Below are 23,314 nucleotides of genomic sequence, written 5' to 3'. Positions count from 1 at the left end.
GCTCTGAAACACCAGTTCTTTGGTCCATACAGATGCTGCCAGACCTGCTGAGAGTGAGGAGAGAGTGTGAGGGACAGAGATTTACAGCTTTTGGGGAATGAGAGAGGAAAGAATGTTCCATAGAAATTATCAGTTCTGAATTTCTATCCTGTACTGACACTGATAACTTTTGGAAACTCATTTTACAGGATACTGAAAGAGGAGTCACAGGCCGAAATCTCAAACGTCACGTCTAGATGTGACACATCATATTCCTTGGGACCTCAATATCATCGGACTTTGAATCCAGATGGAGAAATGATTGTCCAGTCTGTCAATTTGAAAAGATTTGAAATGTCAGTGTGAGTGAAAAAGAGTCAAAACATGCCACACTTGAGTGAGTGTGTTCCAATGCACTGACTAAAGAGCTTCAACCAGTTACACAGTCTGAATAAATATCACACCATTCACAGCGGGAAGAGACTGTAATCTTGTATGTGTGGACGAAGTTTCAACTCATTGTCCACTCGAGAGAGGTAAGGACACCTGCACCATGGAGAAACCATGGAAATGTGTGGACTGTGGGAAGGGATATGGAGCCCCATCTAAGCTGGAAGCTCATCGGCGCAGCCACACTGGGGAGAGGCCATTCACCTGCCCTCAGTGTGGGAAGGGATTTAATCAGTTATCCAGCTTACGGATGCACCAGCGAGTTCACACTGGGGAGAGGCCATTCACCTGCCCTCAATGTGGGAAGGGATTCAGTCAGTTATCCGACCTGCAGACACACCAGCGAGTTCACACTGGAGAGAGACCATTCACCTGCTCTCAGTGTGGGAAGGGATTCACTCGATCATCCCACCTGCAGAGACACCAGCAAGTTCACACTGGAGAGAGGCCATTCACCTGCTCTCAGTGTGGAAAAGGATTCACTCGGTCATCTCACCTGCAGAGGCACCAACGAGTTCACACTGGGGAGAGGCCGTTCATCTGTTCTCAGTGTGGGAAGGGATTCACTCAGTCATCCAACCTGCGGACACATGAACGACTTCACACTGGGGAGAGGCCGTTCACCTGTTCTCAGTGTGGGCAAGAGTTCAGTCAGTCAGCCGACCTGCAGAGACACCAGCGACGTCACGCAGGGGAGAGGCCATTCACCTGCTCTCAGTGTGGGAAGGGATTCACTCTGTCAACCCACCTGCAGAGACACCAGCGAGTTCACACTGGGGAGAAACCATTCACCTGCTCTCAGTGTGGAAAGGGATTCGCTCAGTTAGCTGACCTGCGGATACACCAGCGAGTTCACACTGGGGAGAGGCCATTCACCTGCAGTGTGTGTGGGAAGGGTTTCAGAGTTTCATCCCGGTTGCTGAGACACCAACAAGTTCACGAGTGATGACGGGTTGGATTCTGCTGTTATTGTTTCTGCTCTCAATTACATCCAGGATTGCATTTTGTTCATTCTCACAGTTGGCCAATGGGACTGGCTGGTCTCAGCCTCCACTGGGCTGATGCTCTCTGAGTCTTTTTGCGAATACCTGGTTTCAAATGTCATAAGGATCACAGAGTGACAGGGTGTTAGGAAGTTTAGAGATATTTAGTCAGAAAAAAAAAGAGGTTGGCAGTACAAAGGTACATTTCTGAATGGAGGGCTGTGACAAGTGACATTTCTCAAGGATCAGTGATGGGACTTTTGCTGTTTGTAGTAAATATAAACGATTTGGAGGAAAATGTGAGTGGTTTGATTGGTAAGTTTGTGGGTGACACGCAGGTTGGTGGAATTGCGGATAGTGATGGGAACCGGCAGAGGACACAGCAGGATATAGGTCAGTTGGAGACTTGGGCGAAGAGATGGCGGATGAAGTTTAATCCGGACAAATGTGAGGTAATGCATTTTGGAAGGTCTAATACAGATGGGAAATATACAGTAAATGGCAGAACCCTTAACAGTATTCATAAGCAGAGGGATCTAGGTCACAGGTCATTGAAAATGGCAATAATAATCAAGAAGGCAAACGGCGTGCTTGCCTTCATCGGCCGGGGTACTGAGTTTAAAAATTGGCAAGTCCTGTTGCAGCTTTATACAACCTTAGTTAGACCGCACTTGGAATCTGGTGTTCAATTCTGGTTACCACACTACCAGAAGGATGTGGAGGCTTTGGAGAGGGTAGGGAAGATATTTATCGGGATGTTGCCTGATGTGGAGGGCATTAGCTATGAGGAGAGGTTGGAGAAACTTGGTTTGTTCTCACTAGAATAATGGAGATTGGGGGCTGGAGATGACCTGATAGAAGTCTACAAGATTATGAGGGACATGGACAGAGTGGATAATCAGAAGCTTTTTCCCAGGGTGGAAAAGTCAGTTACTCGGGGCATAGGTTTAAGATGCGAGGAACAAGGTTGAAAGGAGATGTACAAGGCAGGTTTTTTACACAGGCCCTTCGGCCCTCCAAGATTGCACTGACCATGCTACCCCACTTAACTAAAAACCCCTACCGTTCCAGGGACCATACCCCTCTATTCCCATCCTATTCGTGTCCTTGTCAAGACGCACCTTCTTGAAAGTCCCTTCCGAACAGCACTGTGGGTGTACATACACCTTAGGCATTGCAGCAGTTCAAGTTTACGGGTGGCATGATTGCACAGTGGTTAGCACTGCTACTTCACAGCTCCAGGGACCTGGGTTCGATTCCCGTCTTGGGTCACTGTCTGTGTGGAGTTTGCACATTCTCCTTGCATGTGCATGGGTTTCCTTCGGGTACTCCTGTTTCCTCCCACAGTCCAAAGATGTGTGGGTTAGGTTGATTGGCCATGCTAAAAATTGCACTTAGTGTCCTGAGATGCATAGGTTAGAGGGATTAGTGGGTAAATATGTAGGGATACGGGGTTAAGGCCTGGGTGGGATTGTAGTTGATGCAGACTCAATGGGCCAAATGGCCTCTTTCTGCACTATAGGGACTCTCTGATTAAAAGAAGGCACCCTTGGGGCTGGGGTTTACCATGGCCAAGGCAGCTACATACAGCCACATATTCTGTTATAATTGAAGGACTGCAGATTGAATGTGAGGCATTATGAGACTGGACTATCTTGATATCATTCCTGTCACTGCCAAGAAACTCATGTCTATTTTAAAGAACAAAGAACAATAAAGCACAGGAACAGGCTCTTCGGCCCTCCAAGCCTGCACTGATCACATGTTCCTAACTGGACCATCCGCTTGTATCCCTCTATTCCCAGTCTGTTCATGTGGTTACCTAGTTAAGTCTTAAATGATCCCAGCGTGCCTGCCTCAACCACCTTGCTTGGTAGTGCATTCCAGGCCCCCACCACCCTCTACGTAAAATAAGTCCCCCACATATCTGTATTGAACCTTGCCCCACTTACCTTGAACTTGTGATCCCTTGTGTTTGTCATTTCTGACCTGGGAAAAAGCCTCCAACTGTTCACCCTATCTATGCCCTTCGTAGCTTTGTAAACTTCTATTAGATCATCCCTCAACTCCGTCTTTCCACAGAGAACAACCTTAGTTTAGTCAATCTCTAATACCCTCCATACCAGGCAACATCCTGGAAACCTTTTCTGCACTCTCTCCAAAGGCTGCACGTCCTTCTGGTAATGTGGTGACCAGAACTGGACACAGTATTCCACATGTGGACTAACCACTGTTCTATATAACTGCAACATCATATGCCAACTTTTAGACTGTATGCCCTATCCAATAAAGGCAAGCATATCATATGCCTTCTTCACCACCTTTTTCGCCTGTGCTGCCACCTTTGAGGATCTGTGGAGTTGCTCACCCAGATTTTTCTGTGTGTCTATACTCCTGATGGTTCTGCCATTTATTGTATAGCTCCCCCTTGCATTAGATCTACCAAAATGCATCACTTTGCATTTATCTGGATTAAATTTCATCTGCCATTTCTCCACCCAATTTTCCAGCCTATCTATATCCTGCTGTATTCTCTGACAATGTTCATCACTATCTGCAACTCCAGCAATGTCTGTGTCATCCGCAAACTTACTCATCAGACCAGCTAGATCTTCTTCCAAATCATTTATATATATCACAAACAGCAGAGGTCCCAGCACAGAGCCCTGCGGAACACCACTAGTAAGAAGCCGTTATATGCTCTGTCTGAGGCCAGAACTCTCCATTCACCTGACGAAGGGCAAACCCCGAAAGCTTATGAGTTTACTATCAAATAAATTGGTTGGACTTAAACCTGGTGTTGTCAGACTTATTGCCATATTTACTGGCCAGAGACAGGATTCCAGGATATTTTGCTAAACATGTGGGGATTTTAATTCGGATACAATTCACTCATGTGAGAATGAGAGTTTTAATTTGTAATGGTTATTTAAAATTTGACACATATGAAATGATTCTGACCAATCCTATGTTGGATTGATCTTGGATTAAACTCCCTGTCAGCTCCAAAGATTTATTCCTGACGCAAGTAACACAAAGAAAAGGAAAATTCTGGAATTGGATACTGAAGGAGAGAGTTTAAAAAGAGTATTAAATAGAAATGTTCCCAGACCATGTGGTCATTAGATTAAAACAAAGGAAGATTGCTGACGTCCATTTGAGAACTTTTAATCCACCCCATTTCTAATGAAGGGAGTCTATGTACAAAGAAAGCCCAAGAAAGAACCTCCCCAAGGGGGCTCTGGAAAGCATCATGATGGGGGCACCTGCCCATGAGATGATCACAAAGCCCCATAATGCCCAGATACTAATTTTATTGAACCTATAATGTATGTAACCTATCACCATTCTGATTGGATTATGTCCAGCCGGGATGGGCTGAGTAACTGGATAAGAATTGATGAAATTCTTTGTTGGGTGGAGTTGCACACGGTCAGCTCCTGTGGCTTCTCCTCGCTGGTGTAACTCAATAAACTGTTTGTCGATTGAATCAGCCACAACACACTGGGTACATTACCACTTCATCCTTGGGAATGGCCTGATAGGCCATTCCTTGATGCTGCAAGGAATCTCTGACAAAAGCTATAACCAAGGAAAATAATAATAATACATGTCTTTGTCAGTCATTTTACACACACAGATATTAGTCGTGTGGGGGTGATGGTCCAGACTAAATGTGGCCTTGGGTGGGGGGGGGGTCTTTCATGAATCACGTGTCTAGTCATTGTAAATGTGCATTCAAAATGGTTAGAAGCATAGATCATGAGTAATATTCCAGCTCCTGTGACAATAGAGAAGCTCTGTCAAATTCTCACAAGCCCTGGGTTAGCAGATCCGCTTGTTTTAGATTACGACACACTGTTTACAAGTCAGGTGTTTCAAGAGTTCATGTAAAGGAAATGTGTACGCCATCTGACCTGCCACTCACATTTGTGTAGCTATATGCTTTTCCTTTAAGTTTGATGCTTTGAGGAAGGAGATAGGGAGATGGAGAGCCCTTCAAAAGGAACTACTTAAAAATAATAACAACAAATCATGGGTTGTAGGCATTGCTGGAAAGGCCAGCATTTTAAATCCATTTTTTGAGATTCCCGTCTGAGCTGTAAACCTTTGGATTAAATCCCATCATCAAAAAAGTATTTCCCAGCTGAATGTGAAAATTGATTTACTGATTCATCCCAATTATTGATAGAACAGCAAAATTACACCAGAGGAAGACCACTCAAACACTTAATGTTTTCAAAGGGATTTTCTCAGTGGTTATCACTCTAACTTTAAAAGCTCAAAGCATTTTAACTACCCCTCTTGTGGGCGAGGGATAGTTTAACTGTTCTTTCTATGATGGGACAAATCACTTGTTCACTCCAACGAGTTCACATCTAAATGCAGCTGATTGTTATGTTGTCAATCACACCCAGGGCAGAAGTGTGCTGGAAGGCCTATGCTGCTTAGTTGCCAAATAAATTGATGTAAAACATTTGAACCTTGGCCCAATGGTACCAATCGTAATCAGATCGCAAATCATATTTTCCATTGAACATTATGGGTTTAAATGGCAGAGTGATTACCCAACATTCTCTGCGGGTGAGACTATGCCCTATCCACATTGCTGCAATTGCTGCTCTGACTGGGACATGCGCAGTGTCTGAACTCTGACCGGAGCATGCGCGTTCCAGGCTGTGACTGGAACTGCGAGGAGTCGGAAAGAAACAATGGAGTGAGGTTCAGTAATGGAGCCGCTGGGTGACCGGGGAGGGATCGAAGCAGCGGAGTGGGCTGGGAGGCTTCATAAACACCTTGTGGATGCCTCAATCCAAATAATATGTTCCCGGTACCGTTTCAACCGGCACCGAATAGAGTCGGAGCTGAGCGGCTCCAGGCCCGGGTTACCGGCCGCCATCTTTATAGGAATCATGTTCAACGGGGCGCATGCGCTGTGAGCCTGGCCCAGTTACCAACTCTCCCGGATTGGACTGAAGTCTCCAGGAATTTTTTTATTTGTCCATGGGATGTGGGAGTCGCTGGCTGGGCCAGCATTTATTGTCCATCCCTAATTGTCCTCCAACTGAGTGGTTTGCTAGGCCACCTCACAGGGCATTTTGAGAGTCAACTAAATTGTTCTTGATATACAATTAGACCAGACCAGATAAGGATGGCAGATATTTTTCCCAATTCATTCACACTGAGCCATAAATAATATATCTAATCTCTACCAGATAACAATATCAGACAGGTCTCTGTCCTATATTAGTGTACTGTCTCCTTTAATATATTTCAGAAATGAGATGGGCACATGAAGGAAATAAACTTGCAGGGGAAAGGGAATATAGAAGGGGAATGGGACTGACTGGATTGTTCAACAGAAGTCAGCATGGACTTGAGTTACTGAATGGATTCCTTCTGTGCTGTAATGACTCGATGAGTGGAAATATATAACAGAGTTACAGTGCCTCATTACAAGACGAGAAATAATAAATGTAATTTGTTACAGAACCATAAATAATATATCAGACCCACAATATAACAACACTCGGCATATCTCTGTTCTCTAATAATTTATTATTCTCTTAAATGTCAGCCATCTCCGAGGGAAACCAGCCCTTTAATTGTGAACATGAGGAAAGAGACCATCCTTTTAGCCAGACAAATAAATGTGTCAAGCTGAGGGAGCAAAGGATGTCAATGTCTTTGAGAGAGAGAGAGTCATAATGCGGAAGTCAGCCAATGAATTTCAGACTAAAACTTCCTCCTCTGTACAACATTTGGGAGGAAATCAATGTTTCCCCCTTTCCATTTGTTTTGTCATTCTGGGGGAAGTAGGGGTCTTGCAACAACTGAAGGGAAAAGGAAGTGAATCCAGTCTGTATATTCCACACATTTTTAGTCCAGTCATATGGGCATATTGTCTGTCTGGCAGCCTGCATGGAGATTTTCAGCTGTGTGTCTCCAGGACAGGAAGCAGTGAGCATGGATCTATCAATCAGCATCTTCAGGAGAATTGGGAGGGTGAATATTAGATACAACAGAGTGAGAATGGAGAGAGTGTGTGGGATGGAGATTTACAGCTTTTGAGGAATGAGAGGAAAAAAAAATTGCATAGAAACTCGAATTGTCTGTTCTGAATTTCTATCCTGCACTGACACTGATGACTTGAATCAATTTGTTTTACAGGATATTGAAAGAGGAATCACTGGCTGAAATCTCAAATGTCAGGTCTAGATGTGGCAGAGTCATATTCCTCGGGACCTGAATATCATCGGCCATTGAATCCGGAAGATTTGAAAAAAATTCAAACATCCACGTGACTGGAAAAGCATCAACACACTGCCAAATTCAAGTGAGTGTGTTCCAGTGCACTGACTGAAGAGCTTTAACCAGTTACACAGCCTGAATCAATATCACACCATTCACAGCGGGGAGAGACTGTGCACGTGTTGTGTGTGTGTGGACGAGGCTTCAACTGATTGCCACCCAAGGCAAAGGCAAGGACACCTGCACCATGGAGAAACCATGGAAATGTGCGGACTGTGGGAAGGGATATGGAGCCCCATCTAAGCTGGAAATTCATCGGCGCAGTCACACTGGGGAGAGGCCGTTCACCTGCTCTCACTGTAGGAAGGGATTCAACCAGTTATCCATTCTGCAGACCCACCAGCGAGTTCACACTGGGGAGAGGCCGTTCACCTGCTCTCAGTGTGGAAAGGGATTCACTGTGTTAGCCACTTTGCAAAAACACCAACGAATTCACACTGGGGAGAGGCCGTTCACCTGCTCTCAGTGTGGGAAGGGATTCACTGTGTTATCCAATCTGTGGAGACATCAGCAAATTCACACTGGGGAGAGGCCGTTCACCTGCTCTCAGTGTGGGAAGGGATTCACTGACTCATTCAGCCTGCGGACACACCAGCGAGTTCACACTGGGGAGAGACCATTCACCTGCTCTGAATGTGGAAAGGGATTCACTGTGTTATCCACCTTGCAGAGACACCAGCGAATTCACACTGAGGAGAGACCGTTCACCTGCTCTCAGTGTGGGAAGGGATTCACTCGGTTTTCCCACCTGCAGATACATCAGCGAGTTCACACTGGGGAGAAACCGTTCACCTGCTCTCAGTGTGGGAAGGGATTCACTGATTCATCCAGCCTGCAGAGACACCAGCAAGTTCACACTGGAGAGAGACCATTTACCTGCTCTCAATGTGGAAAGGGATTCGACCAGTTATCCAATCTGCGGACACACCAGCGAGTTCACACTGGGGAGAGGCCATTCACCTGCTGTCAATGTGGCAAGGGATTCAACCAGCTATCCAATCTGCGGACACACCAGCGAATTCACGCTGGGGAGAGGCCATTCACCTGCTCTCAGTGTGGGAAGGGATTCACTGTGTTATCCAGTTTGCAGAGACACCAGCGAGTTCACACTGCGGAGAGACCGTTCACCTGTTCTCAGTGTGGGAAGGGATTCAACCAGTTATCCAACCTGCGGATACACCAGCGAGTTCACACTGGGGAGAAACCGTTCACCTGCTCTCAGTGTGGGAAGGGATTCAGAATTTCATCCCAGCTGCTGAGACACCAACAAGTTCACGAGTGATATTCAGGGTTGGATTCTGCTGTTACTGTTTCGGCTCTCAGTTACATCCAGGACTGCATTTTGTTCATTCTCACAGCTGGTCAATGGGGAGGGTTTCTTTCTGCTGGACTGGCTGGTTTCATGGCTTTGCCTCCAGTGGGCTGATGCTCTTTGAGCTTTGTTGCGAATACCTGGTATCAGATTTAACAAGAATCACAGAGTGACAGAGTGTTAGGAAGGTCAGAGATATTTAGTCAGTATTTCTGTTTGAAACCCCCCAGATGCCCATCCAATTTCCTTTGTAATTGATTGTTTCCACTTCCTCCACCCTCGTAGGGAGCGGGTTCCAAGTCAATACCATTCGCTGCAGCAAAATATTCTTCCTCACATTCCTCCCCCTGCATCTCTGACTCAAAACCTTAAATCTGTGTCCCCCCTCGTCCTTGTCCCATCAGCGAATGGGAACAACTTTTCTTTGTCCACCTTATCTAAATCTGTCAGAATCTTGTCCACCTCTATCAAATCTCCCCTCAACCTCCTTTGCTCCAAGGGGAACAACCCCAGCCTGACATTGACAATAAAGAACAAACTAACATATGAGACGAGTTGTATCCTTTTGAGGGTGGGAGGGAGGGGGTTCGAAAATTTTTTCACATAAAGGGTAGTAATAGAGACAGGTACAATCTTTGTCATTTAAAAAGCGCTTAGACAGTTCCATGAGTAAGATGGCTATTGAGGGATATGGGCCAAACACGGTCAATTGGGACTAGCTTACTAGTTAAGAAAGGGCGGCATAGACGTATTGGGCCGAGAGGCCTGCTTCCATACTGTAAACCTCTGTGACCCTGTGACTCTATCTCATCTTCCTGATTCTTACTGATTACAGATGAGTCAGCCTCCGATTTAAATGGATGAAGGAGATATCATTACGCTGGGTTGTAAAATGCAATTGGCTGAGCAAATTGTCATTATTATTGATGTGTGTTTACTGAACGTAATTGATTTTTAAACTAATATGAGGTGGGAATGATCAATAAGAAAATCTATTGTTGATTTATTATTGATTGTACATGTTAGATTCATTGGAAAGATTCTGCCACTGTATCCCAGAGCCATTTAACTGTTTTGGTCAACTCCCAGCAGCTGCTTGTTGTGTTTTTATTTTAAATAAATGTTATGTCTTTATACAGATATATCTGCCTCATGAGTTTTATACTGTTTGTAGTTAAAGGCAGTATTGGTCACCTCAAATTATCCCACAATACAAGCCATAATTTGGAAATTTGTAATCTATTATGTACTTATGTGAAATACATCTCAGTCCCTTGGTTTCACCTCACGGTTTGCACCTCTGTTCTGTATGTGTTTTCTATCTAGCTTGTGGTATGCCTTCCTTGAAAATATTTCATCGGACGATGTATAGAGAAATTCACTCTGAAGCTGTAGCGACTCTGATAGTGTTTTTAAGGGGCAGTGTAAAGGCAACTATTTCCTGCCAAACACTGTCCTGTATCACCCTCTGATGAAGCAGATCTTCTGCTATTTAGAATTTTCTGAAACTCAGTCAGTGACAGATCAGTTTATGAGTGAAATCGCTGAAGTTCTCCTCATTGTTCACTCATTGTATCTCTGGATTGTCTCATAAAAAGGCAGAGATGAAGGTGTATTTACACGGATGGGTCACTGGGTGGCGGAGTGGCTCTTTCACTGAACGGCCTTGAGTTCAATCACATCCCCCACATGACTGGGGGAACATGTCTGTCTGGGAAAGGAAGGAAACCGTATAATAGGGAAAATGGAGGGGAGTTGATGAGTATTGGAAAACGAAATTAAGCCAAACCAGAGATGGTTAAATTTTCATTCAACATTTATTTTAAAAATTCAGAGAATATTTTATAGCAACGTTATTTTTTAAAGTTAGAACAGTGAATATAACGATTGAGCTTCACATTGAGAACAGAACACATACACATAGAATCCGTCAATATTTGTACATCTGTTACATACACCAGAAACTGAAAACAGGACCTTGAAGAAAGAGTAAATAAGAATGAGAAACGTTCCTTATTTATACATGATATTTAAACTATGCAGAAACTATTAACCATAATTACATTATAACAAAAAATGCCCCCTACATTTCACACTGAAAACTGAAATAACATCTGAAGTTGCTTCAGATACAGATTCAGAATGATAAACTGAGAGAAATTTACTGGTAGAGCCACCAAGAGGAAATATTATATATGAGCCATACAAATCAGCTGATGGAAATCTGCAGCGTCCAAAATTCAACCCATCACTTGATCTGTAAAAGAAAGATACAATAATGAAGCAGATGTTTATGATGCGGGACAGTAATGTTGGAGTTTTTAATCAGTGAAACATTGAGAGATTTTTCAAGTCCATTCTGCCAGTTTGAAATGTGAGTGAATTGAATCATCTCACCTTCACCAGAGTGACGGCAGTGCTGTAGAAAATGCTCAGGAAGAACAGGACGATGAATGTGGAAGCAGTTGTCCAGATGTTGCTGTTATCATCCTCATTGTCGTCAATCCAGATACGATCAGTGGGGTCTAGGGGACAGAGACCAAGAAATGAAATTAGATTACTTTATTGATCCAGGGAATCTTATTGTTATTTTTCTTTTCCTCGTTCTCTTTCATAAGCTGTTAATTCATTCTCTTGTATAATTTTCAATGTATATTTACTGTTAAATTCAGGCCACTCAGTAGCCGATCTCCGTAATTATTTTCACACTTGATCTCTATTGGCATTCCTTGGACAGTCCATGTCAGAAAGCACTGAAGATGTTTGTTGAGAATCAGTTCATTTCCGAACTATTTGCCACTATCCCTTATTGAAGAATGTTATGAGTGATATTGAGTAACATTCACTGATCAATGATTGTTTTCACAGATGGTGACTGATCTGTAAACTGTGAATGCTGTTGTTTAACAGCTGGGATGTAGTTTCTGATCTTTTCTTATTTATGGTGGAAATGGTTCGTGGATCATTGGCTTATTTCATTTTCTCAAACTGTTTGTCGGTGCAATGTACATTGGCATAGCTGTCGGTGGATATGTTCATTAAAATTCACGGTTAAGTTTTACTTTCATCATTTACCTGTCGTTTGTATTTACGAATTTGCGTTTGTGTGAGTGTGCATGAGCATCTCGTGGTCTGTATTAATCTTTGGTCCTGAGTTGGTGTATCCGGGTTAATGAACGTGTTCATTTGTCTGTGTTTGTTGATTTGTGCGGTTGTCTGCTGCGTTTGTATATATATTTTATTCTTCTGACTTTGTGGATATATGACTATTATAGTGTGAAGTCTACGTCTATTTATTAATGCCACTCTTAACGTGTGCACGTGTTCCTGCCTATTTCAATGTGCTAATTTCTGTCACTCGAACAACGTTTCCTTCCCTTTCTGTGTGTGTCTGTTCCTCTGTGTGTTTGTGTGCTTATCTGTTAACATGTAGTGTATGTATATCCTGATTGATTGTTATTTATAACGATGTGATAATGTATGCTTGTGTTTCCATGTGTAATAATGTGTACTATGGTGTTCTGTTCTGTATGAACATGTGAATGTTGCGTCCATTTGTTTGCGTGAAAATGTTTGGCTGTCTGTTCATCTCTATGCAGTCAGTTAATGTGTTTATATGTATTTCCCTGTGTCAGTGTTAATGCATATAACATTGTGTGTTTCTATATCTATATTCCCATCAGCGTGAAGGTGTGATAAAATGTATTTGTGTGTTTGTCTATGTGTGTGGATCTGCATGCATGTGTATCTGTCTTTATTGTGTGTATGCATGTATGAATTTGTGTTTAGGTCTGTGTACCTAGTTACGTATGCAAAGGTGTGTGCATACTTGTGTGTTTGTATGCGTATATGTGTGTGTTTCTACATATTTGATAATTTGTGTGCATGCTTTTGCTTTTGTGCCTGCGTGTCTATGTGTGCATGTGCGTGTGTGGGTGTATGTGTGTGTGTTTGTGTGTGTATGAGATAGAGAGAGAGAGAGATAATGTGTGTGTGCGCCTGTGTATGGGTGTATTTGCCTGTGTGTATTTGTGTATTTTTGTTCATATATGTGTTGTCCATGAGTGTATTTGTGTGAGCGTGCTTGTTTGTGTTCGTTTCTGCATATATTGTGTGTACTTACGGTCCATGAATATGTATTTGTATGTACGCATCTATCTGCGTTTTTTGTGTTTCTGTGATTGTCTGTATTTGAATGCGCGTCCATATTTCTGTATATGTATGTGTGTGGGATATGTGCATGAGTTTGTGTGTGTGTATTTACATGTATCTTTCTGTATTTGTATGCATATATATGAGTATGTGTATTTGTGCATGTATTTGTGCATTTGTGTCGATGTGTGTGTGTGTGTGTGTGAACACCTATATGTGTATTTATAATTGTGGCAGTTTTGTGCAGTATTGTCAGTGTGTGTATTTTTTAACTGTTGTTCCAAGTTTCACTGCTAATCATTAACTGAACATAATCCAGTCAATACGGATAAGGGAATATATTTTCAGGGTTTGCTGTATAAATTTATTTTATGTGAGTGGCACGGTGATATCAGGAGAACGAATGAAATCATTCATCGATGCATCTCAGAAACCTCAGGGACAGAAGAGTAAAATACCGGGGAGGATTCAATCGCTTGTTTAAATTTGTGTTACGGGAAATCAATGCCAGCACATGTTTAACAGGGACAAGAATGTTGAAATATTTTAAAATTACGTTACAAAAGTATATATATTACACTGATTAAGATAATGATATGTCCAAATCTGCAGCAAACAAACCGGAAGCTAATTTGTATTGTTGACAACTGAGCCCTTATCGTAGAGAACTGTTCCCACCCAAACACGCTACTTGGAGGAGAGTGAGCTCTCTCTACCCGGTGAAGAAATGTCCCTAATGGGTCTAACCACTGAGGAGGTGGAGGTACAGTGGATAAATAATGTCATTCCTCCTCTTTTCATTGAGGAAGTGGTGGTATATGGGTTGGCTATTGCTCCTCCCCTCTCTTTATTGGGCGAGTAGGAATCCGGTATGTTAACAATTTCACTCCCCTTCTCTCTGATGGGGGGATTGTTGCTCCATGTTTCTGTGTGACCCTCACTTCAGTTCCCAGTGGCTTTGGTGCAGCAGCTGACATCAATGGATAAAGGCATGGACAATGAGAGAAGCAGGAACACCGAGATCTAAATGTTGTGTTTGTTTGTCAGAAATGTTGAAACAGTAATATTTCTCCTCAGTGGAGGAAAGTCGGTGAAGATATTTTGCAGAATCCTGTAATGAATATACTCTATTGTATCTGGGTGTATCTGAGCTGGTTCAACAAGACTTGGGCCAGAGACCTGAAAATATCTGACCCAAACTAAAGATTTCTAATGGAAGTAAAACTGAAAAAACAATCTATTAAGGAATTGTGAATTTCATTTATCGTTAGAGGAAAAAGATTTTATTCTTTTTATTGAAGTTTTTAATGTAACCGAGTGATTCTCATTGACATGAATTAACGGTGTCCATCAGTGCAAGAGAAATGTTCACAAAACTGGGTTTACCGCTGGATTTGTCAACTGTTCTGTTGATGATCTTCAAGGGGATGGCTTCATGTCCCACCACACAGGAGTAAGAAGCGCCGCTGGACCATTCCTCTGCTGCAATGGATAACAGGCTGTACATGAAGAAGGAGCTATTGCCGTTCTCCGCCACCACCTCGGTGTTCCTGTAGTTCCCAGGATTCACCGGCTTGTCGTTGACGGTCCACTTGACGAAGATCTCTCGGGGGGAGAAACCTCTCACTAAGCAGCTGAGGGAGGCGAATCTCTGAGTGGAGACTTCTTCTGTCGAGGGCAGGAGGACAGAGACGGACGGTTCCCGTGGATTTGGATCTGCAGAAAATGTACAATAAATGTCAATAAACTGGAGAATTCTGGAGACAATGAAACCACTGGTTGGATACCAGGAAAATATGCTTCGATTTTGATTTTAAACGTTTCCATTTTTGACTTCCAGCTTGGAGGGGAGGTGAACAGAATTGTTTTCTCAAATAACTCGGGGGGTTGGACTGGAAAGTTTCAGAACATTTACAGCACAGAATCAGGCCATTCGGCTCAACTGATCTACTTTTCTTTTTGGTTTTCTGTTTTTTTTGCTCCACATCAGGCTCCTCCCTTCTGTTTCGATCGAAACCCAATAACATCGCCTTCAGTTCACTTTTCGTTCATCAACACATCAAACTTCCCCGTAAAAATATCGGCCCAGAGTCGTTTAGTTCAGGGGAGAACATTAATACGCTGCATATTAAATATTGACTTGTACACTTCCACTGGAGATAGACACAGTGATGCATTTACATAGAAACATAGAATAGTACAGCACAGTAGAGACCCTTCGGCCCGCAATGTTGTGCCGAGTTATGTCCAAAACCAAGATCAAGCTATCCCACTCCTTATCATTCTGGAGTGTTCCATGTGCCTATCCAATAACCGCTTGAAAGTTCCTCAAGTGTCCGACTCCACTATCACAGGACGCAGTGTATTCCACACCCCAAACACTCTATGCATGAATAACCTACCTCAGACATCCCTCCTATATCTCCCACCATGAACCATAAATTTATGCCCCCTAGTATCAGCTACATCCACCCGATGAAATAATCCCTGCACGTCCAATCTATCAATCCCCCTCATCTTCTTGTAAACCTCTATTAAGTCGCCTCTCATCCTCCTCTGCTCCAAAGAGAAAAGCCCCAGCTCCCTCAACCTTTCCTCATAAGACCTACCCTCCAAACCAGGCAGCACCCTGGTAAATCTCTTCTGCATTCTCTCCAATGCTTCCACATCCTTCGTATAGTGAGGTGACCAACACTGAACACGATATTCCAAATGTGATCTCACCAAGGTCCGATATAGTTGCAGATAACTACATAGCTTTTAAACTCAAACTCCCTGTCAATAAACGCTGACACACGATAAGCCTTCACTGTTCTATCCATTTGAGTGGCAACCTTCAGAGATCTGTGGATATGAACCTCAAGATCTCTCTGTTCCTCCACATTCCTCAGAACTCTGCTGTTGACGCGACATTTATTTCTTCAATCTCTCAGCTCACCTGTTTCCTTGTGGATAGATGTTCTTAAAGGAGTCGGCAGATCCTGATGGCTCACCACGCAGTAAAACACAGCCCCACTCAGCCAGGATTGTGTCGAGATGTTTAATTTGCTGATCACGCTGTCAGAATCCTCTCCAGGCTTTTCTGCAATCTCTGATTTCAGATAATTCCTGTCTCGGATCCAGGACACGTTAACTCCATAAGGAGCATTGGAAATGATGCAGGTTAAGGTCACGGTCGCCTCCAGTAAGACCTGTTCTATTGGTGGTGGTTGTATCTTCACTGTGGAATCATGGCACTGGAGAGGATCTGTGAATGAGAAATGGAAATCAACCCTAGTTCCCCTTCAGAAACAGGACAGCAGTCTTCAGCCTGAAGGAGGCGAAGTCGCCTTTAATATATCAATCTCTAACTATCGCCTTTCAACTTCAATGGAAGATGAAAAGACAGCTTGTTCTATGAACTTATTCCCTCTATTAAACATTGTAGCAGCGGTACCATTTTCATGAATCAGCATTGCAGAATTCCCAAACAAATACACCATCCTGAACTCAGGAAATAAATAAAAAGTACTGGCTGTTAGTTTATAAATAGGATGGATGCACTTTCCAAAATTTTACGCCTATGCTGTGACCTGTGAAAGAATCCGATCCCCACTGTCTCTCTAAATCTTACCAGCTGTCTCAGGAAAAAGAAGCTGACATCAAGGCCATCTCTCTCACTATATTACTTCAAACCGGAAGGGGGCACTCTTTCAAGGGCAGGCAGTGGCATATGGTGTTGTCAATAGACTTGCAACCAACTGTAAGATTCTAGGGACACAGATTCGAATCTCACCCTGCAAGTTTTAAATCTGAATTCTATAAAAATGTATAATTAAAAGTTGAGATGATTATCATGAAGCCATTGCTGTAAAACCCCTTCTAGTTCACAAATCCTATTTAACAAGTAAATCCGCTGTCTTTATCTGGCCTGCCATGCATGTGACTCCAGATTCACAGCAACGTGGTTGACACTTAAGTGCCCTCAGGTTTGGGAAATAAATGCACATCTCATGGAGGGATAACAAACAATTGCTTTTCTGATGAAATTCTGAACGAGGCCTTGTCCTAATGCAGCAAACTGCATGACCATAACTTAGAAGCTGTTTTATGGTTTGTACCACCTTTAATAGATCCCTAATTCTGGTGAACATCGGAATGACATATTGTATCCTCTGTTTGAGTCTCTTACCCTGAGATGCGCTGATGTTCTGACTCTGAGTGAATCCTTGATGAGTGACCTGGCAGGTATAGACCGCTTTGCTGAGCCATTCCCGCGCGGAGACTGTCAGCCGGCTGCTGGCCGAGAAGTTCCCGTTCACTTGACAGGCGGGAGAGGTGACAATTCCTGAATCCATGGGTTCCCCATCCTTCAGCCACTTCACCGTCAGTGACTTTGGCTGGAAATCGATGATTGAACAGACGATGGTTGCAAATTTCCTGCTTGTGATTTCTTCATTGGAACTCACAGTGAGGATAACAGTTGGGGGGATTTCACCTTCAACAAACACATGTTTAGACATTACTTGAAAATTCAATTGACAACAATTAAAATTAGTTCTTTTATTTTAGCACCAGAGCTGCCGATTTGAGAATTGTGCCCATGGTTTTGTTGAATTGGCAGGGAAATGGCGAATAGAATTCAACCGTCAAAAGTGTCACGCAATGCATTTGCGGAGGACAAACAAAGCAAGGAAATATTCAATAAAACAGAAGGCTGAGAGAGATTGGGGAAATGCAAGACCTTGCAATGCATGTCCACAGTTGTTTTTAGATGGTAGGGTAACTGGACAAGTTGATCAAGAAAGCATTTTGATTAATTCCTCCAATGTGTGAGGTATTGAACACAAAATCAGTGATGTAATGATGGGGCTGTATAACGCACCAGTTAGGCCACGTTTGGGTTTGCTGCACAGTCCTGGCCACCACGCAGGAATGACGTAATGACTCTGGAGAGAGATGAGGTTTTCAAAAATGTTGCCAGGGCCTGAACATTGCAGCCATGAGGCGAGATTGGATAGGCAGGGGTTGTAAGCAAATTACATGACCAGAAAAAGAGAAGACTGAGGCGTGATGTAATTGTGGTTCACAAAATTATAATGGACGTAGGCAGAAATAATTCATTCCCGAAGTGCAGGGCTCAATAACCAGGGAGCATGGTCATTTCAAAGATATCTGGATCTGCATCTCAAGTGCTTTAACCTGCAAGGCTACGAAGCAAGGGCTAGAAAGTGGGCTTAAAATGCATGGCTAGTTTATGCGTTCTCGCTTCTGGCCAGCACAGACATGATGGGCTAAATGGTCTCGTTCTGCACCGTAACATTTCAATGGTCCTCTGATTTGGAGCAACTTTTCAGTCATTAGACATTTACTTGGATTTTGCACAATTTTTTTTTCAGAATACAACAAATCAGTTATAACTAAGATCTTCCACAGTTCAATCACAGCGTCCCTCTCTTACCCAAGTTTCACAACACTTACATGGCATTTCAACGCTCTTGACTGTGCCGCTGTGTCGAACCTCACAGTCAATTTTGGGGCATTCTCCCGCTGAGTCGCTGATGGTTAACTGGCTGCTCAGGGTGTAGGTTCCCTTGGTGTTTCTCACTGACGGGTAAGTCTTAAACCCAGAGGAGATCTGCTGCCCATTTTTCTTCCAGGTCAGTTTGGAGACATCTGGAAAGTAATCCATCGCCAAACATCCATAGGTGATGGAGCCGTCTGCGTTCTGTTGCTGACAGGAGGAGACCAGGCTGTAGAGAGTGGGCGGAGACGGTGTTGCTGGGAAAGGATAGCCGATTGAACAAGTTATACTCTCATTTGCGTTTATTAAGTCATCAAACATGTTGTTACAAATATGTTTCTATATTAGATATAGCTCTTGGTGTTAAAGGGATATGGGTAGAGGTATGGATTAGGTATTGACGAGCTCTGACCAAAGTGAATGGTGGAGTAGGCTCAAAGGGCCGAATGGCCTACTCCAGCTGCTATTTTCTATGTTTCTATCTCGAACATTGATTAGAATTATGAACTTATCCTAATATTTCCCGATTAAAACCACGTCTACCTTTGAGATTATGTTAGTTCTATATTTGGGAATCGCCATCTCTGTAGAAACTCGTATCCCTGTTTCCACCTCTATCAGATTAGGAAGAAAAAAACATTCTGATATTCTCAAAATGACATATCATTCATTGGATTAACAGAGAAGAGCAACGATTTTCTCCATTATTGCAACAACTATTTATTTCTCAAACACCAGCACTTTGTGATGAAGAAGTTGTCTCTTCATTCATATCATCCACTCACCTGATGAGGGAGCTCCAAAAACTCGCGATTCCAAATAAACCTATTGACTTTAAGCTGGTGTTGTGAGAATCCTTACTGTGCCCACACCAACCTCACTCCGGCATCTCCACGCTAGTTTTGGAAATTGCCTGTGTTCAAACTGATTGATGCCCCTTCCTCTCTCCAACTCACTGCCTCTCACTCCACAAAACGAAGATTCGTGACTTTGCGTCAAAAATACCGACAGAATGAATACTTACTGAATGATCAGGAATCTCTAAATGTGATTATAATTTCAAATAAATGCAACATTGACTAATTGAAGGATCATACATTAATAGTAAGAGTTGGCCATTCGGGTCCTGAAGTCTCCTCCATCATTCACTGAGATTACACTTGAGCTGATTGTGGTGCTAGCTCTATTTTGAACCTCCTTTCTCCGCCAGTCCGTCACCCGCTCTCTTCCCATTTTCCCCAGCTCTTTGCCCCTTTCCCATGGCTCTCTGCCTTTCACAATGGCTTTTTTCCCCTTTCATGTAGCTCTCTGTATTTCCACTTGGTTCTCTACACTTCCCTCCAGCTCTATGCCCTTTCCTCCGGCTCAGCACCCTACGCTTTCCCCCAGCCCTCTGCCCTCTGTCCCTGCTCCCTACCCTCTTTCTCCTTCCCCCCGGCTCTCCTTTCCCTCTGACTCTCCTGTCCTTCCCTTGCGCTCTCTGCCCTTTCCCACGGCTCTCCTGCCCTTTCTCCTGCCTCCCTGCCCTTTCTCCTGGCTCTTTCCTCTTTCCCTGGTCTCTCTACCTTTTCCCCTATCTCTGTCCTTTCTCCTGGCTCTCTCTCCGTTTTCACTGGTCTCTCTGCTCTTTCCCCTTGCTCCCTGCCTTTCTCCTCTCTCTCTGCCCTTTCCCCCGGCTTTTCGCCCTGTTCCCCGGCTGTGTGCCCTTTCCCCCGCCTCTCTGCTCTTCCCCGGCTCTCTGCTGTTTCCCCTGGCTCTCTCCCTGCCCCACCCCGGCTCTCTGCCCTTTCCCATGCCTCCTGTTCTCCCCTGACGCTTTGCCATTGTCCTTGGCCCCGAGCCCCCTGTGATTCCCTCCAGCTCTCTGCACTCCCAGAACATCCAACTGCCGCTTGAGATCTTTCTTCTCTTTGGTTGCAAACCTCCCCACACAGATTCAGTGAGTGTGAGTGAGAGAATGTGAGTGCGTGAGGGTGAGTGATTGAATGAGTGAGAGTGGATGAGTGATGTGTGAGTGACAGAAGGTGGGTAAGTGAGAGTGAGTGAGTGGAGTTCTTTGAGTGAGGATGAGTGATTGAGGGTTAGTAAGTGTGGGTGAGGGTGAGGGAGCGTGAGTAAATGAGGGTGTGTGAGAGAGGGTGGGTGAGTGAAGGTGGCTGAATGTGAGTGAAGGTGGCTGGATGAGTGTAGGTAAGCAAGAATGAAAGAATGAGGGAGAGTGAGTGAGGATGTGTGAAGGTTAGTGGAGGTGGGTGAGTGAGAGAGAGTGAATGAGGGTGAGGAAGTGAATGTGACTGAGTAAGTGAGGGGTGAGAGAGAGTGAGTCAGGGTGTGTTATTGAGGGTGGTGTGTGAGGGAGAATGAATGTGGATGGGTGGGAGAGTGAGAGTGAGTGAGTGAAGGTGTTTGAGGGAGGATGAGTGATTGAGGATCTGTGAGTTAGGGTGCGTGAAGTTGAGTGATGGTGAGTATGTGAAGGTGAGTGAGTGAATGTAGGTGCGTGAGTCTGAGTGAGTTTGAATGGGTGAGATGGCATAAGTGTGTGTGAGAGAGAGGGTCATTGAGCTGTGGGGGTGAGTATGGGTGAGTGAGGGTGGGTAGGTGAGTGAGTGTGAGAGAGAGTAAGTAAGACTGGAAGAGTGAGAGTGGATAAGTGCGGTGAGTGAGTGAGATTGGATGAGTGAGGGTGGGTAAATAGGGTGAGTGAGTGAGCATGAGTGAATGGGGTGGGTGAGTGAGAGTGAGTGAGACTGGGTGAGTGAGAGTGGATTAGTGGGATAGGTGAATGAAGGTGACTATGAATGTTGGTGTCTGACTTAGGCTGTAAGTCAGTGAGTGAGGTTTAGTGAGTGAGGTTGAGTGAGTGATGGTGTATGAGTGTGGGTGGCTGGGTGACAGTGAGTAAATAAGGGCGTGTGAGTGAGGATGTGTAAGGGTGAGTGCGTATGAGTGAGTGAATGTGAGTGCGTGAGTGAGGGCGTGAGAGTGAGTGAATGGAGGTGAGTGAGCGAATGTGAGTGAGTAAGTGAGGGTGTGAGGATGAGTGAATCAGGGTGTATGATCGAGGTTGAACCAGTGAAGTTGAATGAGGGTTTGTGAGTGAGTGTGGGTGAGTGAGTGAGGATGGATGAGAGTGAGTGAGCGAATAGGAGTGAGAAATTGTGAGTGAGTGTGTGAGTGCGTAAGCATGAATGGCTCAGGGTGAATGAGGATCGGTGAATTTCTCAGGGTGAGTGCGTGCAGTTGAGTGTGTGAAGGTAAGTGTGTGAGGTTGGTTGAGTGAGCAAGGGTGAGTGAGTGAGGGTGAGTGAGTAAGCGTGAGTGAGGATGAGTGAGTGAGAGTGAGTCAGTGAAGTTGAGTGATTGGGGATGACTGAGTGAGGGTGAATGAATGAGGGCGAGTGAGTGAGATTGTGTCAGCAAGGGAAGGTGGGTCAGTGAGGGTGAGTGAGGGAAGATATGTGAGTGAGGATGAGAGATTGAGGATGAGTAAGTGTGGGTGAGGGTGAGAGAGTCAGTGAGCCACCTCCTCCTCTCCCTCTCCATCGATCTTTTCCCGATTCTCTCCATTGATCAGCTTTCAGTAACAGGGCTGTGTAAAGTCAGGAATCAGTGTAGATCACCGGGCAGCTGCTTTAATGTCGGTGCCTTTCTTTAAGAAACACGGATCAGTGAACAAATAGACAGACTGAGGGAGCTGGAAGGGAAGCTTACAGCAAAACTAGGGTCACACAGGAATCAAACACCAAGTTTACACCAGTATTGGAGAGCCAGGCGGACTTGTTTGGGTGTGTGTGTGTGTGTGTGTGTGTGTGTGTGTGTGTGTGTGTGTGTGTGTGTGTGTGTGTGTGTGTGTGTGTGTGTGTGTGTGTGTGTGTGTGTGTGTGTGTGTGAGAGAGAGAGAGAGAGAGAGAGGGTGTTTGGGTGCGTGTGTGTGACAGAGAGGGTGAACGTGTGTGTCAGGGTATCTGTGAGTGATAGACTGCGTTTGCACGTGTCTGAGACAGTGGGCTGCGTTTGCAAGAGGGGACAGTGTGTCTGTTGGAAAGCAAAATAATATGTGCATGAGTGTGTGAAAGGGTGCATGGGATTGCGCGTGAGTGAGAAAGATGTGTGCAATGCGTGTGGGTGATAGAAGCAATGTGTTTGAGTGTGTGTGTGTGTGTCAGAGAGAGAGAGTTTTCGCGTGTGAGAGAGAGACGTTGTGTGTGAGAGGGTGTCAGACACATGAATACTTTTGCACGTGTGTGAGACAGTGATCTGTGTGTGCAAGAGGAGTGTGTGTGAGAGAAAGGGTCTGTGAGATAGAGTGTGTGTGTGAGAGAGTGTGTGTTTGAAGAGTTATTCTTTATGTGTGTGAGAGTGTGTCTCTGTTCTTCAAAGTGTGTGTGTGTGTGTGTGTGTGCGCGGGCAGAGCATGTGTGAGCGAGAAAAAGTGAAAATTAGACACAGTGGATGTGTGAGTGTGTGTGAGTGAAATAACTGTTGAGAGAATGTGTGTCTGTGATAGTTGGAGTATTTAAGAGAGATACATTGCGTACACATGTGTGTTCGTGTGTAGGAGACGGAGAGACGGTGTGCGTGTGATAGAATGATGTTTGTGAGAGACAGAGTGTTTGAGAG

At 44.2% G+C, this 23,314-nt stretch overlaps 2 protein-coding genes across 2 annotated transcripts in view; one reads left to right on the top strand and one right to left on the bottom strand.

The window, feature by feature from the left end:
* LOC145363476 (uncharacterized) overlaps nucleotides 1-10,369 on the top strand; it is a 58,571-nt gene extending 48,202 nt beyond the window's left edge. Inside the window, exons 7-8 of the mRNA XM_080218674.1 lie at nucleotides 453-1,363; nucleotides 7,810-10,369. Of these exons, the coding sequence (XP_080074800.1) occupies nucleotides 453-1,363; nucleotides 7,810-9,006 (2,108 nt within the window). The 3' untranslated portion in view covers nucleotides 9,007-10,369. The remainder of the gene's footprint in view (nucleotides 1-452; nucleotides 1,364-7,809) is intronic.
* LOC145363699 (uncharacterized) overlaps nucleotides 1-23,314 on the bottom strand; it is a 375,177-nt gene that overhangs the window by 122,403 nt on the left and 229,460 nt on the right. The window lies entirely within an intron of this gene.

Source organism: Carcharhinus amblyrhynchos, unplaced genomic scaffold, assembly GCF_965287045.1.
Source record: "Carcharhinus amblyrhynchos unplaced genomic scaffold, sCarAmb.v2.hapA scaffold_39, whole genome shotgun sequence".
Taxonomy (NCBI): Eukaryota; Metazoa; Chordata; class Chondrichthyes; order Carcharhiniformes; family Carcharhinidae; genus Carcharhinus; species Carcharhinus amblyrhynchos.
The sequence above is the reverse complement of the archived record's forward strand: the minus strand, read 5'-3'. Positions and strand labels throughout refer to the sequence as shown.